General features: G+C 39.2%; 1 protein-coding gene across 15 annotated transcripts in view; it reads right to left on the minus strand.

Moving 5' to 3' along the window:
- The window catches only part of ARPP21 (cAMP regulated phosphoprotein 21), a 116,030-nt gene that overhangs the window by 81,175 nt on the left and 16,999 nt on the right, over positions 1-17,856 (minus strand). For 7 of the 15 annotated variants that reach the window (XM_075548930.1, XM_075548928.1, XM_075548929.1 and 4 more), the window contains exons 8-9: positions 8,029-8,137; positions 1,273-1,310 (exon numbers count right to left, since the gene is read on the minus strand). The exons of 1 other annotated variant lie outside the window; for it this stretch is intronic. In XM_075548930.1, the coding sequence (XP_075405045.1) occupies positions 1,273-1,310; positions 8,029-8,137 (147 nt within the window). Of the gene's footprint in view, positions 1-1,272; positions 1,311-6,055; positions 6,158-8,028; positions 8,138-17,856 lie in introns of all 15 variants that reach the window. 7 more of the 15 variants (XM_075548922.1, XM_075548920.1, XM_075548919.1 and 4 more) reach the window with 2 other exon arrangements.

Consider the following 17,856-nt stretch of genomic DNA (forward strand, 5'->3'; position numbering starts at 1 on the left):
TTTTCTTTTTAATGTAAAACCCAAGTACGTGAAGATTAGGAAATTGATTTGGAAGAATATTTGACCAGATAGTTGTAAACACTCAAGAGGCCATTTTAGTTAATAAAAACATTTGTGATTTTTGAGTCACCTCCAAGATGTCCATGCTCATGGATTCTGACTCTAACTGTCAATAGAAAACATTTATCTGAATCTGAATGGATTTTCAGGGCAGCCTTTGTAGGTTGTTTGGAATCCTTCATTCCTCTGAATTACTTTTCTAATTCCTTCATTTCTTCTGAAAGAGTCATGGGGGTGTTTCTTAGTTGATTAATTTCGTGAAGAGTTTTGACTGTTGATATGAAAAATGCAATTTCTTTTTTAACTAATCATCTCTATTGCCCAGTTTGTTTCTAAGTAATGACATTTAATCAAACAACCTCCATTTTAATCAACTTTATAGGAGCACCTATTAGGCTGACATCTGAGATAAAATTAACAGCCACTTTTCTTTTTTAATGCAACACTGTATTTCTAATCTAAGTTGCCCATTTTGATAGATCCTAAATGTGATTAGTGTAGTTAATGTGAAATTCCTTCATTACCTCTGGAAATCGTCAATTAAACCTTGGGACACTTTAACACTTATGTCTTATTTAGAAGTATATATTTTTTAAGATATATGTTAAATATTAATTTTTCCTGCAATTTTTGCCAAGATCTTATCAAAGTTTTAAATCCTCATTTGGAAAATATCACCTCCCTTGCTAATCTGTTATCCAAGGACATGGATAAATGTAGAATAGTTTAGATAAGATTTGTAAATTAGCCTTTTATGAAGACTGATATACAAACCCAAGCTAAATGCTCATGGCATACCTATATCTAATTAAGGGTACCAGTAATCAGGTCAAATATGTTAGCATGTTTAGCAGACGAGTCTGTAAGCCCATGAGACTGCAAGTGCCTGTGTCATCTCAACATTTAAATATCTTCTGGCCTGGTGAAGGGATTTGGAGTAAGACTTTGGGAAGGACCAGATAGTGAGATCCCATGAAGAAAATGCTTAAACTTATATTTGGATGAGATAACTTTTCTCCTAAAGTAAATAATATTTTATGTGTGTTAAATTACATGTGTGCATATATAGGTACGTATACATATATATGTATTTCTTCATACATATATTCAAGCACACACATATATGGTGAAAAGATATCTATCTATCGATGCACAGAACACACATGACAGACTTTGTTCTGCTAAAGACATGAAAACAAAATGTCATTTTACCTGTTTTCCACAAAAAGGCTTTCCTGGGAGCAAACTGACTGAAAAATAAAAGAAAGGCATTGTATCAGACGTTCTGGATATGCTGAGGAATTCCAAATCCTCACCTGATTTTTAAAATCTATTTTCCCCTCCTAATGGAAAAGGAATAAGGGAGAAAAGAGCATGTGCTCTTTTCTGAAAACATGGAAGTAAACAGAGGGGAGAAAATAGGTTAGGGTTAGAAGAGTAACCATCCTCATGCAGCCCACGGTGTTTCTCCATAAAGTCATTTCCAGGAAGGAGCTAGATTCAGCCTGTTCAGCACTGAGGTCAGAAGGACGGGGAGGTGGTGAGTGAAAGTGCTGGAGAAACAGGATTGTCCGATTCTGAGCTTCTGGCTTCCTCTGGTTGGCTTGCTCGGGGGGTGGCGCTGCCCAGGTGCAGCCAACAAGAGTCCCAAATCAGGAGGTTCAAATCAAGGCAGAGCATGCAAGCATGGTACAATTCAGCTGAAGATGGAAAAGCAGTAAAGCCACAATCCTGAACGTATTACCTGACAATGCTGCATCTCACAAAAGAAATCGATTGTTGAGCAAATGCCACCAATCATTAATCTTACAGAAGGAGGGCAGAAGAAAAGAAAGGAGGAAATGAAGCTAAATTGTTTGAATCAACCTCCAGCTAACATTCCTTAGCTTTTGTCGTGATAGAAACTGCTTTTTCCTTCATAGTGTTCACTCTCCTACCATTCGTTTCTCTGCTGGTTTGTGCATGAGGCACAGTGTAGGGAAGGGATAATCCACCCTCATTTTATGCTGGGAAAAGGCTGATTGCATTGAACTGAAACAAACAGAAGAAGTAAAAAAAAAATTTCCCTGTTCCTACAATATAGCAACTGTGTTTCGGAATGGAAACACATCTCAAAGTATTGACTTTCTAAGTATAAATCAATGCATTTGTTTTTTTGTGTATCTTTGGAAATGATGAGTCAATGGCTTGTCAAAGTAATAAAAAGCTTGTGTGAAGACAAAATACAACTAAAGAAATAAGAAGCTTTTATTAACTGGTCCTTAAATCCAAAGATGCAGTCCTGTGCTTTATATGACTGCATCTGCAGAACTTTGTCTGTGTTAAGTACCACACATCAGGTATACATCATTAAGACTGAGTGTACAGAAACAAAACAAATTAAGAAAAAAGGCTTTTCAGAAACAGCTTTTAAAATTTTGATACTTGTACATAAATGGAATTAGATACAAACAATAAGCCATTGACATTATTCCTATGAGGATCTTTTTACAGCCAACTGCATATCCTCCTGCGACTTCATTTCCTACCAGCCTGAGTCCAGTAACGGAAGGGGAAAGAAAGGAAGACTGTTTCAGATAGACATGGGAGTTCAGTATTTGCTACTTCTCTTGATGGTGTAAGGAGGTCAGTTTGCATCTACAACATTATGGTTGGGTATAGGAATGCCCAAGACTCAATTCCTTCTTGGAAGAAGTGCATCAAAGAAACACTGGCCTTTTCTGACCTCTTCAGCCTTATTCATCTAACAGTGCTTGGTAGAAAGTTAAGGGTAAAGCCCAAATTTTATGAATTCAAAAGTAAGTCACAGACAAGGCAAAGATACTTTGCCCCCAAGCATCTCAAGAGGATTTGATCCTTATTTTTAGGGAAAGATCACAAAAAAAACAATCCATGATCCCTCTGCCCATGCTAATAAGACAGAGAAGCTAATAAGCTGCTATTCAGGTACAGATGAGAATAAACTTTTTTAAAAAAGTAATATTAATAACTTGCAAATTTTAATAGCATAGAAAGATAAAATTGTCACAGCAATTAAGTGCTATATTCAAAGCTGTCACTTATATGCACTTTCAGATATAAAGAGCTCACTGTTTTTAAAAAAGGGAAAATGATTTTGCCTAATGGCTTGCACAGTTCTCGCCCACATCCCATCCCCCACTGCTAGTGGCACCCCATGCTCTTCTCAGGAGTTCTTACTGAGGAAGAATCTTAGCACGTGGTCAGGGGCCCTTCCTGAAGACCTATTTATACATGCAAAATTATTTCAGAACTCACACTCATGGCAAAACAGGGTTTCAACAAATATATTGCTTTATCGACCTAACCTAACCTTTTCAAAGGTAGCAATTTTGCAACAACAAAAACCCCAAATTATAATTTTTGTAAAAGAAAATAAGAGACATATGATGCTCAATATTACTTAAACATATTTATTATTTGAGAACTAATCAGTATGTCTGAATGTATATTTGAGATGATTTTTTCTAGAACACTCCCAGAGCAATACACATATTGTGACTGTGCCCACATCCATCATCATCCACACAAACAGGCTTATGTGCACACACACATGTGCACAAGCAGACACCTTAGACACTGAGATACCTGTACAAATATTTCATAACACTCCTAATTTCAAAATAATTCTGACTTCTTCTAAGCTAAAAATAATCCATAGAAAAGATTTTTTGCCTTGTCTATTGTTGTCCTGAGTAGCAAACAAAGAAATTTTACTGAAGTGTATCGATATTTCAACCTGTTTGAATGACTAAACTATAAAATAAAGACTGCCCCCAAAAGCTGGTTTATCAACTCCATTTTTAAATTCCAAAGAAGCTAAAGTAAACTAAAGGACAAATAGAATAGAAAAAGGGACTTTTGCAATGTCGTTTCCTTATGCTGGATTCCCTGCATTTGCTTCATGATTTACTTCGAATACTCAGTCATCATATTGTGTAGCTTAGCAATTTGGGCAGCAGTCACTGCCATTTGGGAAACAGGAAAGTGGAAGATGAAGCTCCCCAAAGGGTCCTGTTTTTAGGTCAATGTTAAGGAAGATCTGTCACTTTATGTATTCCAGGACATTCATATGACTATGTTGTATCTCTGATGTTTGTGTTAATTGAGACGTAGTAATACACTGCTAATTCAGAGTGGCCCCTAATGGTCTCATTTCTTGTTCTACATTACCCCGTGCAGTTCTTTTAACGTGATACCAGATTTCTTCTCTAGGTCCAATAGAAATAAGCCTAAAGCCAGTGATGTTATATCCAATATTAGATTGTAAAGCAGAGTACAGTTCCCATCTTGGTCCCTCTCTAGTTTTGGATCACAGCAGCCGTGTTATGAATACACACAGACTCTATATGGAGAGCCCCACTCTCTGAGGGGCTGTGATCTCTGGCCAAGAACCAGTAAGGAACGGAGGCCTGACAATGACTATGTGAGCGAGCTTAGAAGCCATCAAGTAAGCCTGTTCATGACATCTTGGCAGCCCCATCAAGAGAGATCTTAAGCCGGAACCACCAACTAAGTAGCCCCTGAATTCCTGACCCGCAGTAGCCATGAAGTAATGTTTCTGAAGGTATAAGCTATCAAAAGCTGGGATGCTTTGCTGTGCTGGAACAGTTAACTCACATTCAGAGAATATCAAAAGTCTGTCCAAATGTCTCTAGGAGGAAAGACAGGACCAGAGTAAAAGACCCTGCCATGATTTCCCCCCTGTAGGAGACTGCAAAAAACTAGGGAAACTGGAAGAGTTGGCCATCAGCAAGACTACTACATGGGTCAGATCTCCACCCTACTCTGTCAAGAACAGATCCTCTGACCGTTTCAGAAGAGAGAATTGAAACTCTACCACCATCTATACTTCTGATCATAATATCAATCTATGTCCTTCCCACACGTGCACAAAATAATATCTCTAAACATGACTACTTCCTTCCTCTTATCTATCATCTCCTAATCCAGAGCCCTGGGCCAGATCTAGTCAACTCTTGGAGTGTAGTTTAGTATGTGCAAGAAAGAATGGTCAGGAAGAAGTCATACAAATCTGTGAAATCACGGAGTAGGTGTCGTGTTGGAGGTGTCTGACCTCGCCCCTCAAGGCTTCCCGTTCCAGGATTCAGAACTGGCTGAAGGAGCAGATAAACAAGTTTGGGCCAGAAACCACTTGCCACAGCAGTGCTGATCCAGGCTAACTAATGGGGCTCAGGTGGAACTTTAAGCCGCTTCTAGGAGCAAATCACAGCAGAACTCAGGTCCCCCCACTGACTTAGCAAAGGCTGGAAGAGTGAGCCATTAGAAAGTCTACACAAAGCTCCCACGTCTACTTCTGCAGAGAAAAGGATGCGCAACATATAAGAGATTGCCGGATGAGCTCACAGAATGGAAATGCTTGAGCGGTAGCTCGCCATGTTAACTGCCATGCCCTGAACTCCTACATTTAGGATGGTTGTTGTTGTTGTTCATCTTCCAGTTTTTTATCAATTTCAATAATGTTTTATTTTGGTCACAGTGAGCAACAACAACAAAAAGGAAAACAAAATAGATCGTCTGGGTTGGGATGCCAACACAATACATTATGTCATGATTAGTTCCTTGGCAAACGGCTCTCTTCCTCTTCGGCAATTTGTTCTCTGCACCGCGGGGACATTACAAAGGCCACAGCAGTGAGCGCATTTGCTGCAGAATATGGACGTGAACGCTTTGCTTTAAGTCTCCCGGAGGTTATGTTTTATTGTATTGATCAAAAGGATACCTACATACCCACACTGGTCCTCACCTCGAAACGCACCCAGCGCCTCTGGCTAGGTTTCCATCACTCCCTGAACTAGGGTCTCTTCCAGAAACGAACACCTCTAGTTTGTCGCCATGTGATTTGTTCCCTGGCTCCAGCCTCCTCAGTTGCTGCCAGCTCACTGTCTGGGGAGGGAGGGCGCCCTACTGCTGACGGGAGGACGGCACTAAAGAGGCAATTAAAACAACTACTCACATCGTGTGCAAATATTCTCTCCCTCACTCTCTGATACTCCTCTTCTCTCTCTTCAATTGATTTACTTCGTCTGTCATCTCTAAATGGATGCATTCTGTTTTGCTGAACAGAAAAAAGAAATCGGCAGCGTTATCCAAGTCGAGCTTTAAGGAATCTGCAGTTAAGCAACTGGCCGCTGAGACTATGAAATGTTCACTTAAACAAAGAAGAGAAGTCTCAAGCCCTCTGGTCCATAAGGAGGCCATAGAGGGGTACACGTAGCGTGTGCGCATGTGTGTACACGTGTGTCTGTGTGTGTGCGTTTCTGTGTGCATGTGTGTGCATGCAGTTGGCTGGAAACAGCAAAGACATTTTAGGAACAAAGGCACCTGCAAGCGTCTCGGGTGTTTAGCCAATTGGGATGCGGAATTGTCTCTTTTGCTAAACTCTGTGAACCTGTGTCCTCTCAAGGAAGCAGACTGGATGAAAGTGGCCCAGGAAAGGAATGGCTTTGAAAACCTGGGGACTGGAGAAACTAACCAGAGGGGTAAATAGATTTAGGGACCAAAAGGATTTTGTAGGCTCTCTTTCTCTACATCCTAATTTGTGACTTTCATTGACTCATTGGCCCGATGGGTTGTATCTGCCATGAGAAGTAAGAGCCAAGACTCTACATTGAAAATGATAGAGGCTGGGAGCCAGGCTCAAGAGAACAAAAGGAACAATTCAAAGAACCCAGCATGAGGTTTCCTCCTCTTCCTCCTCTCATCTGAACCCCTACCTGCACCCCGACTCCCCTCCTGTTGGACGGAGCCATTCCTCACCAAATGCTCTGCGCTAACCACGTTCAGCCATCCACTCGACAAACACCCACTATGTGCATGACACAGGTCCATGTTTCATAGTCAACAGAGGCACGGTTTAGCTTGGTGATGGTGTGCTGGTGGGCGGAAATGAGATACAAATGATGAACTTTTTTTTAAGTGCGTCAGAGATGCACATACTGAGTTTCCGTGACTCACTGGAAATAATTAAAATAATAACTTGAGTGAGATGCCTATTGTCTTACCTTGAAGGATTCTAAAAGCGAGTTATTTTCAAAGGAGCTATTTTGATTGTTTGAAGGCTCACGGCGTCATGGCATTTAGAAATTGTACTGACATTTATATGGCTTTCTACTATTCCCTTTATGGTTTAAATGTTTCCTTTTCTTCTGCCATTTATTTCGAATCCTTCTTCATCACCCTCCACCCATGAGACTCCCCTCACCAATCTGGAGAGGCTTTGTGACCTCTCCGTCCTTGCCCAGGGATCGTGAATATGGCTACTCTAGCACCACATCATGTTTTGTCACAAGCGAAATACAAAGAAGGAGAAAGTTCTGCTACAGTTCATGCAAAACAAGCAGACAATTTACATGAACGATATAACATGGGAGGAAGGAGGGGCGGGAGACTAAAACATGAACTCAATTCTCTTCCGTGAAGACTTATTTTAGGGTAGTTTCAAAATCCACCTGTCCTCACCATAACAAGGTTTGTTCTTTACAGCTACACCGGTTGATCATCGGTCCGTATTGATAATCCAGCTCAATGTGTGCACAACTGAAGGACAAAGCTGTAGGGAGTGGAACGACTGCCATAGTTACACAGACATCTGGAAATGCGACTGACAAAGCTTTTCCCAACAGCTTAGCGCCTGAAGCATCCCAACCACCACCCAAGACATGCGGCAGGGACTGCGCCAAGCACCACCCATGCAGCCCAACACAGAGCCACTGCGAAGCCATCAGGACACGAAAAAGAAACAATTCGCTTTTGCTACCCATTGAATGCCAAAGGGGGAGGCCAGGGGTCAAGGAGGTTGGAGAGAGGCAGGAGTGTCAGAGGCAAGGGGGAGGTTGGAAGAGGGGAGAGGGGACAACAGAACAAGAACATCAGTCAGCCCACCTTCCAAAACAACAAGGCCAGCCACTCTCAAACTTGAGAACCAACCTGATTGTCTTCTTTATCAATACTAGAGTTATCGCGCTTCAAGATAAACCGCTTCTGGGAATCTTCACCTTTTTCATCTTTTAAATGTTCACAAAACCTTTGCTCTGGTCTGCCAGCAAAGTAAAACATATCAATAAAAAAAGCTTTTTCCTCCTGCTTAAAATTATCTCTTAGTGCTTTTTTTTTTTTTAATCCCCACAACGGCATTCACCTTTTTCAAAAGTAAGTTAACAAATAGTCTTGGCACTAGAATGAGACGAGGGCCGCTGGCAGCAGACACGTAAATGGCAATAATTGATTCGGAACGGTTTCTCAGAACCCTTTGGGCTGCTTTCGAATCTGATGACTTCATGGATGAAGTTCACAAGCCACTTGGGAAGGCCTGCCCACGCCTGACAGGCTTCTTACTTTCATTATTTTGATCCATTTTGCTCCTGATTTCAAATACGTCCCCACCCATCGTCTCAAGCTAAAATACAGGTTTAGCATGCATCATTTAGGCATATCACATGTATCCACCAATGACTGGACATGGAAGGACATCACCCGACAAGAGCTAAATGAATCTAGTTACAAAAAAAAAAAATCATCTGAAAACGGATTCTATTTTTCCTCAGTGTCCAATGATCTGTAATCTAGCATCACTACACTCTGATACTCTTGACCGTATCCTGTAAATCAGTTCGATAATTGGGGAAACTGGAGGTATTTAGTTCAAACAACTTAACGGCTGATTAGCATGGGGAAAGTTCTCCAAGCAGTTACACACTATTGATTAGTCAATTGATTTTTTATGTCCTCTTAATCATTCTGCATTATTACAGGAAAGGTTGTACTTCCTTGTTAATTCCCCACAATTGTCGCAGCGCATCATCGAATACAATGAATGGCCAGGGCTTGGGTCCATCCCAAAGGAAGGCTAAGATATTTGTCCCTGGTTTAGAAACAGCTATAATGGATGAGTCTCATTAAAGTTGCTCTGTCACATCTGATGCATCACTTCTGAAGCCCAGTGTGTTTTCTGTCCCCACCGGGCTTGCTGTTCACTCAGTCACGGGAAGTTACTTCACAGGCATCATATCTGTGGTTTCATCTGGGGGGCTAGTGATTAAGAAGCAGATCATGCTTTTAATCCGAAAGTGTAGTCTCTGTCTACATAAAAGCTGGTTGAGAAGCACTACCTTGTACTATCCACCGACATACATTATGATAGCATTAGTGAGCAGACAATAAAGGAATACTGCAGCAGCATCAGTTACACTTGCTGGCATTGCTACCAAGTGGTATCGTCATCTTGGTTGAGGAAATCGGTGAAACTTTAACAATGGAGGAGCCAATATTGTTTTCACCTTTCAGAAAAAAGGAACCCAGCCCTCAGTGATCCTTCTGACACCAAGTTTTCAGAGGCACAAAGGAGCTTGTTGGCTTCCTCCCTGACACTCAGCTCAGTCTCTGCAAGATAGTCCACAGTGGTTGAAGGCCCTCAATACCCCACGATAAAAAGCAAAAACTCTCCACCATCCTTGAAATCTATGTAAATACTCCCCGCCAAATTGGAATGTATTCAAATAAAAGAAACAATCCACAAGTGCAAATATGACATTTTACAAGGAGGGTACTTGCACTTTGCTCTCGAGAAGCCCTTTAGAGAGCATAGAAATCCTGCTTAGCCCGAGGTAGCAAAATCACAGTCCATTTCAATTACGTAGACACTGTGAGGTTTATCACATCATCTTGTAGAGTAATAGGACACTGTAGATAACAACCGTTCTCCAAAAAGTATTTAAAACACCCCAATGGTTTGTTGATGTTCCTGCTGTTGTTTTCAACAATTGCTTACAGGTTGTTCTGTAGCTTTGTTACATAGCAAGTGGAATTAGGGTATTAACTTAAATACAAATGTGGGTTAAATCAGTAATAAATAACCCTTTCCTAATATAACTCAGACTCTGTAGTTTGATAAACACAAGCAAATGAACTAATTTGATTGCTGTTAAACTTACGAATATTCTTTTTGCAGGAGTGTGTGTTACTGATAGTCAGCTTGTTCTGTGGATTGAAGACTCTTAGAAGGCACATAGTTTGAGATTTTGGACGTGCTTGTTTGTAAGCATAATAGGGCATTCATCTCAAGCTAAATGTGCCTTTGGGTCCCTGGGTGGTGTAAATACTCATGTGCTTGGCAACTAACCGTAAAATGGAAAGTTACAGTCTGCCCAGGTGTGCCCAGGAAAACAGACCTGGCAATCTCTTTCCAACAATGCCAACCATTGAAGGCTATGGAGCACAGTTCTACTCTGAAATATTGGGGGTCCCCCTATGGCAGAATCAAGCTGGCAACAGTTGTTTTCTTTAAGTTCTTTAAGAAGAAAAGCTTTGAGAGTGAGTCTTCTGCAGAGTGACCCGAGGAAGAATGGAAACATCGGAGGACACCTTGCTCCTTCATTACTTAACCCATAGGGCTTGGCATCCATGGAAGATTTGGGGTTAATGAACACGTAGGGCAATGCCTAAGCAAGTGAAAATTTGTCATAGTTGCTAGAAACCAGGAGTATGATTTAGCGAAAGATTCAAAGGTTCACTAAATCAGATCGATAGTTAAGCATGCTTTAACTATGGAACAAACGAGCAGAGAGTTTGGTTAGTAGGAGCATAAATTCAAGTTTTCAGAGTTGGGAAATCATTAAGGATCATTAAGAAATCTTTAGACTAAATTGACCAAATAGAATTATGTTGTAATCAAAAGGGTGTGTGTGTGTGGCGGGAGGGGGGTGGGGGAGGCGATAAAAACTGAGGGCATCTGGTGAAGAGAGGAGAAAACAGAAATGTGGCCTTCCCTAGCTGTAGAATCTCTCTGTTGGAAGTGACAATGTAGCTCTTGGAGGACTATGGAAATTTTAATTTGGAAATTTCAATTGCATGACCTTGCGATGCTGGTTTCTTTCTTTCTTTCCCGTGGCAGGACATATTGGGCAAAAATGCATCCATCACATAAGGAATAATAGTCAAGAGACTTTGTTCTAATCAATAATGAAAATATTGTTAGAGCAAGACTATAGCTAACTGTGATATAAATTATGCAAAGTGCATTCTCAGTAAGTGCTTTTCAGAGATCTTGTTTTAATATATATGCACACACACACACACACATATAACTTAATTGTCCAAATGATCGATTCCTTTATGCTTCGCCAAAAAAATTTTTTTGAGTGATCATAAAGTAGTCATTTGGTGGTTGCTTATAAAAGAATAAAATATACCAGTAAGATTTTTCCAGCTGGATTTTACAGAGAAGCTTCTACAGCTCTCAGGCTATGAGAAACGTACAGTTTCAAATTTTACGCAAACTCAGGTATACAACAGAAGTGATGAAGCTAAGAATGACCAGTAATGCACCATTATATGATAGCTTTAAAAAATCTTTCACCTCTAATTTAACACCTTGGCAATATTATTCCCAGCTGTAAAGTGAAAGGAGCTAAAATAATGTATTCCAGTTCTTTAAAAATTATATTGAATGATTTTAATGTATTAAATCATTTAATGTATTAAATATATTAATAAGAGACCTTGGTAAAACAATGGTTAAACATTCTGCTAATAACCAATATGAGGCTGTAACTCCACGAAAAAAAATTCCTCAAAATACAATAGATCCAGATATTCACTGAAGATGACTACACTTTCCTAGTATTTCATTTCTTTGCATCGTGCCTACAAAATTTGTTTTCTGTTGGATTTTAGTATGAGGCATTATTTAAGCATTACATATAGCATCACAAAAACCTCAGGGAAAACTTTTTTATAATTCCTTTCAAAGAGAAATAGCATCTTCTTCTCAAGGTAAAAAAAAAGGTTTTCTGTTCGACGTGTAGTGAACAGCACTGGTGTTTTCCAGTGAGCATCTTGGCATTCTCAATCCACACTAGACAAGTTAGGAATTAACTCCACATTGTTCCCTAGTTATACATAGCTCACTAATTAAGATGCAGTGCAGCTGACTGAAAGGCTGTGTAAGACAATCAAACTCCATCTGCAGTCAATCAATTTTAATTTTATTTAGATTATTTTTCCTTTGAAGCTTGATATAGATTCACACTCATTATTATTATTTTTCAATCTTTTGATCTTGAAGTATTTACTTTCCTTCACATAGTTAAATCCAATCTCCTGTGCAGAAATGATGGTTCTATTCCATCTAACATGAAGGAGCACAAAGGAGACGTCTTTGAAACTCACATTGAGCGGGAAGCTAAGAGGGGAAAGTTACGAAAAAGACAGTGTCCATGGCAGAATAAAATAATTTGATGTTGTGAGACATCTATCAATAATATTTAATTGTCAAATATGAGGGAAATCTAAGTGGTGCTGCTCACTTAATCCTTTGATGTTTTCCATTGTAAAATGCTAAAACCTTTGATGCTTTTTATAACGAGAGTCCGACATGCTTTTAAAATAACTATCTTACAACATCCACGCTAATCTGTCATTTTGTACTATTCTGTTTTTTAAATAAAAATGCACCTTACAAATTCACTCAGCACTAAGTATTGTGCTTCCCGTATTAGCATGTCTTACATGCATGATCCCACTTATCTGTACTTTGTGAAATATACATGTATTCTCCTCGGTCTCTATTTTGTATTGAATGCAGAGGGACAGACAAAATAATCTAAAATTAGAGACAGTCTTAATGTCCTTTAATGGAAAGCTATTCATGAACAACAACACAAGCAGAATACTCAAAGACAGCATGAGTCTGTAACACAGACTTCTCTTAAATGGGTATCACCATTTAGTCAATATTTTGGTTATATGCAAGAGCCTTAAAAGAGCCATAACCCACTGTAGCAAAGGGATTCTATTTCTGAGAGTGGGCTCAAAGGAAGTAGTCATAAATATACACAATTCTATTGTTCACAAGAATAAAACAGTGTAAATCCATTGAGTCCTAGTTTAAGTAACTTGTCTCTGTGGTGATGTGCGAGTATGGTTCTTCTATGCATTTGGCTGTAAACCCAAAAGCAAACTCATTGCCATGGAGTCAATGCAGACTCCTAGGTTGGTCCATAACACCCACTGAATAAATGTGTAGGCCCACAAAAATAACCTGTAGCGGGCTCTGTCTCTAACTCAAGATTGGTCATTGTTGCCATTCCCTTGGGTGGAAGAGTGTCATCTCAAAAGCAGGGAGAGAGGACTGTTGGGACCATGAAGGAAGAAGAGCCACCAGCAGGGCATATTCTTTCCAAAGCTCTGCTTGAAGGGGTTAGAGGGATCAGAGGCTACGTGTGCAGAAACCAGAATCATCAGAGCAGAAGAGCTGAAGCTCTGAGCCCAGAGACCTTGAGGCTGTGCGAGAGAGTGCGAGGAGCAAGTCAGAGGTCAAGGGGCTCTGTACTGAGAAGCTGAGGGCCAGAGAGGACCAAGCTTCTGGCTGAGAAGTGCCTCTGCTGTGGACCAACGATGGTATTATACATGTTTTCTGATACTGACTTGTAGTACCCTGCTACCTTCCCTAATAAGCCCCATAATTCAAAGGACTGTCTGTGAGTTCTGTGAATATTGAACCCAGCAGAGAAGATAGATGGAATGAATGATTGGTCTCAGAATAGCCTAAAAGAAGGATGGAGGGTGGAGGCACGTCCGATCTCTGCCTTGCAGCCATTGCCCTTCTGTTGGAGTGGAACCGGAGTCTCCTTCTCTGTTGTACAGCCAAAGGAAGTCAGTTATGGTTTCCTCGCGATTACTAAGTCTCCATATATAATAAGCAGCTTTGTGAGGTGGTATACAGTCATAGTGGTTAAGACAGGAGCTTAATTTTTAAACTGTAAATAGACCATACTCACATGTATGTTGAAACTATAATACCAAAGCATTTCCAAAAGCTCTTGGAAAAATAGAATGAAAATATAATGAAATACTTCCATCAGCTTTTTTTATACTTCCCTCATAGAACTGTAAGGAGATGGTGAGCAACTGTTGCCTCCACATGGTGGGATTTGGGGCAATTTTTATATCTAACCTTTTATATATTTGTAATTATTATAATTATATTATAATTAACATGAATTGTTTTTATAAAATAATGAACATTGATATTTTAGAAAGGTAATTCAACACATAAAGTGATTTATATTCAATACTGAATTATGGAAAATAAATGTTCATATATTTGTAATATTTTCCATTTTCTCCATAAGCCTTTATCATTTTACAATTAGCTAAAATTAGTATTCACTGTGTTCTTTTTTATCAAACCAACTTAAATCTTTCTACTACACTATTACTTGAAAGAAAAAAAATACTAATTTCACTTACTGCTTCTTTTCTTATTTTTTATATTAAGGGTCTCCAAATAAATGGTAAAGCCTCTTCCAGAAAAAGAAAACCATCTATGTCTCAAGTTAACTAAAAGATAAGGTCCAACCTGAAGATCTATTTTCCCTCCTTATAGGAAATAATCAAACTATGCCATAGCAATATAGAGAAATAAAGAGAGTAGCAAAAATATACAATTTTCAAAAGGAAAAGAAATCCTGTGTCATTGAGGGGTGGAATATCATATTTTATCTTTTAGAACATTATCATTCTGAACTGTACTGAGCTCAGTCTCAGCAACAACAAAGAGGCACACACATTAGATTGAACTACTTGGCTTTACAAAACAGGCATACTTATAAGCATTTCCACAAAATGAAAAAAAAATAATGTATGAGTAGCAAAGCTCCTTTATGGAAATGCAGTCCTTGAAAATGATAGATGGATCTTCTTATGTAAAAGGTCTATGTAATCAGGTGCATATACACTCTTAAACAAGAGAAAATTTCAAATACATCCTTAGGCTCTTGAACTTATAAAACCATTGCAATTTTATCTCACCAATACCAATAAAACTATAAAAACAACTGCCAGCTGAGGATTCTTAAGAGACAAATTTTAGGCTCCTTCTGTGGAAGGATACGGCGCCCTACTGGCGCTGCTGGGTAAGTGTTGGACTACAGTGTTCAAACTCATCAGTCTCTTCTTGGGAGAAAGTTGAGGCTGCCTGTTCTCATAAGGAGCACTGGTGACATAGTGGATTACACTGTGAGCGGCTAACCACAAGGTCAACCGTTTGAACCCACCAGTCATTCCATGAGAGAAAATGAGGATTTCAGCTCCCTTAAAGATGTACACCCTCAGAAACCCCCAGGGACAGCTCTCCTCTGGCCTGTGAGATTGCTATGAGTTCAAATCAACTCAATGGCAGCAAAGGGGAGTTCTGCTCCTATTAAGATTTACATGGGGTTGCCATGAGTTGGAACTGATTGATGGTAGTGAGGTTTGTGTTGTTCTTTTCAGAGGTAAACATATTTTTAGGCTTTGATGTTTATAAGTAAATCTATAGACAAAATTCAACCTGTAAAAATGGCATTCATTCCCAAATGGCTAATCACCCACACCTTCTTTCATTGTTTTGACCAGCAGGCATGGCACCGTGTATATTAAGTTCCTTCTTATTCCCTCTCAGCACTGAACTGATGAACAATTCCTTGTTCATCTCCAGGATTTTCATATTTTGAATGGTTTCTATTATGAGATCTTTCTTTTCCAGAGCAATAAAAAAAACTGAAAGGAGAGCTGAACATTCAGTGCGCTAAGGTTCTCTTGGGTATCCATCTGTCCATTTTAATATTATATCAATATTAAATATAGTAGATTAGTATACCCAGGCTCATAATTTTATTCCCTAAAAAATTCCAATGGATTTTACAGCATAACCCCTAAATTTTACATCAAAGGGATGTGATCTAGCATATTTTATTGAACACCACACTAGCTGTAATAAGTAAAACAAGTGTTCAACCCCAGGGGTGAAATAATGGAGAAAAGTCGGCTAAGAAATCATACTTTCAAAGTATACCACATAATCTATCTTTTCAGTTTTGCAGCATACTCTGTAGCCTTTTGCAGTTACTCAATTTCTTTCAGAAAGAAGCCTGTTTTCTTGTTTTGTGTAAAAAATGAAAAGTAATAGTCTTTACCTTAAAGCACTTAGGAGAATTAAATGAGACACACGATAATAAAAATAAATGGCAGACACTCAATAAAGACTAGCTACTTGTATTATCATTGTTCATACACATCAGTGGACATGGAAACAGAGATTTTATTACTGTTACTGTTAATTAGGGTAGATCCAATCTCTAGTATAGTACTGAAAGAAAGTTTTGATTCGCATATCCTCAAGTGAAGAGCTTGCAATTTTCTTACTGTTTTCAAGAAAAGTGCAGAATGTGGCTGTCATCTCTGTGGGATGATAGAAGGGTTTCCTAGGGCCTATTGTCAGGTTTGGTATAAAAGCATCCCGTGAACATCACAAAGAGAGTGGATTAAAAATTATTCTGGCATACTTAGAAATACGACAAAGTGCAGCCTATGTTCTTAAATTCTGTTACAGTTTGAGCCAGCATGTGTACATGTCTATATAATATTTCAGATGCTCACAAGATCCAGACTGATCACTACATTTTAATGATATCGAGCTACCAAATACTTCTGTAAATTCAAAGAAAAGCTCAGTTTTCCTGTTTGAAAGTCAAAGAAGTGAAAAGTACAGGTTGAAAACAGGGACTCCGTTCTCCTGGCAACCTGTGGCAATCTAGAAGGTCGGAGAGGTTGGACAAAGCCAACTTGTTTACTCAAATGCATTGTCTCGTTCTCTTGGTAAATTCCAACTGATTGCTTGAAGATTTGTGCTGAACATTATAATATTTAAATACATACTTTTATAGAAACTAAACACCTTCAATTAGGACATGAGAACCCCCTTTTTTTTTCTATGTCCCCACTGCTCTTTCCCTATCAGCCAGAGTAATATAGTAATCACTGCTTCAAACTGAGCAAGTTGAACAAGACACGAAGCACTATCCTCATGCCTTTTACATAAACAGGTTTTCCCTTTCAGGTTTCCCTAAAAAACTTTCCAAAAACAAAAACAAAAACCCAAACTCACTGCCATGGATGCTGGCAACCCTTTGGGAGAGGACAGAACTGCCGCCTCCCACCTTCCACTCCCGTGAGTTCCCAAGACCGTGACTGCTTACTGGAGAAGAAAGTCCAGTCTCTCTCCGCCAAAACCTCTACAGTTGCTAAAATATGACCCATCCTATAAATGAGTCTAGAGTCAAAGAAGGAGGCCCACAGATCCAAGGCTGAATTCTGTAGTAGGCAGTGTTGCAGGTTAAGGAAACCATGGCACAATAATCTGACACCCTCCAACACCATTATCTGTTCAGGGCAAACCTACAGATTGAGCTCTATCTAATAACACAGTTTATGTGCTGAAAAATTCACACACATACGCTGAGCCAGTTACTTTGGCTCTTGAAATAACTATAACCTTCTAGTGGGGATGTTTTATAGTCTATACATTGTTTCAAAGCATAGAATTAAACAGTTCAGAAAATATTTTTGCTGGATTTATGACACAGTTTAAGAACATAAAGCTGGGCTTTGTCTTATTTCTAAGTACGTGAGCACAATTTTTAATCCACTTTCTTTTATGATTCTGAATTTTTGTGTACACCCTAGTTAAAGGTTCTACCTTCCAACTTAATATTAAAATTATTTCATCTGATTCCCTGTTAATGCCTAAACATAATTCATTGCAAATTAGGATTTCTGGCTGGGTTCTGTGGCGCAATGGATAGCGCACTGGACTCCTAGCTCTTTCCAATAAGTGATTCAAATCAGGATTCCTGGAAGTGAGCCAATGGTTACCAGTGTAAGAATTGGGCTTGTTTTTCTTCTTGGTATTATAATTATTTGAGAGTAGCTGAAATA

Source organism: Tenrec ecaudatus, chromosome 4, assembly GCF_050624435.1.
Source record: "Tenrec ecaudatus isolate mTenEca1 chromosome 4, mTenEca1.hap1, whole genome shotgun sequence".
In the NCBI taxonomy this organism is placed as follows: Eukaryota; Metazoa; Chordata; class Mammalia; order Afrosoricida; family Tenrecidae; genus Tenrec; species Tenrec ecaudatus.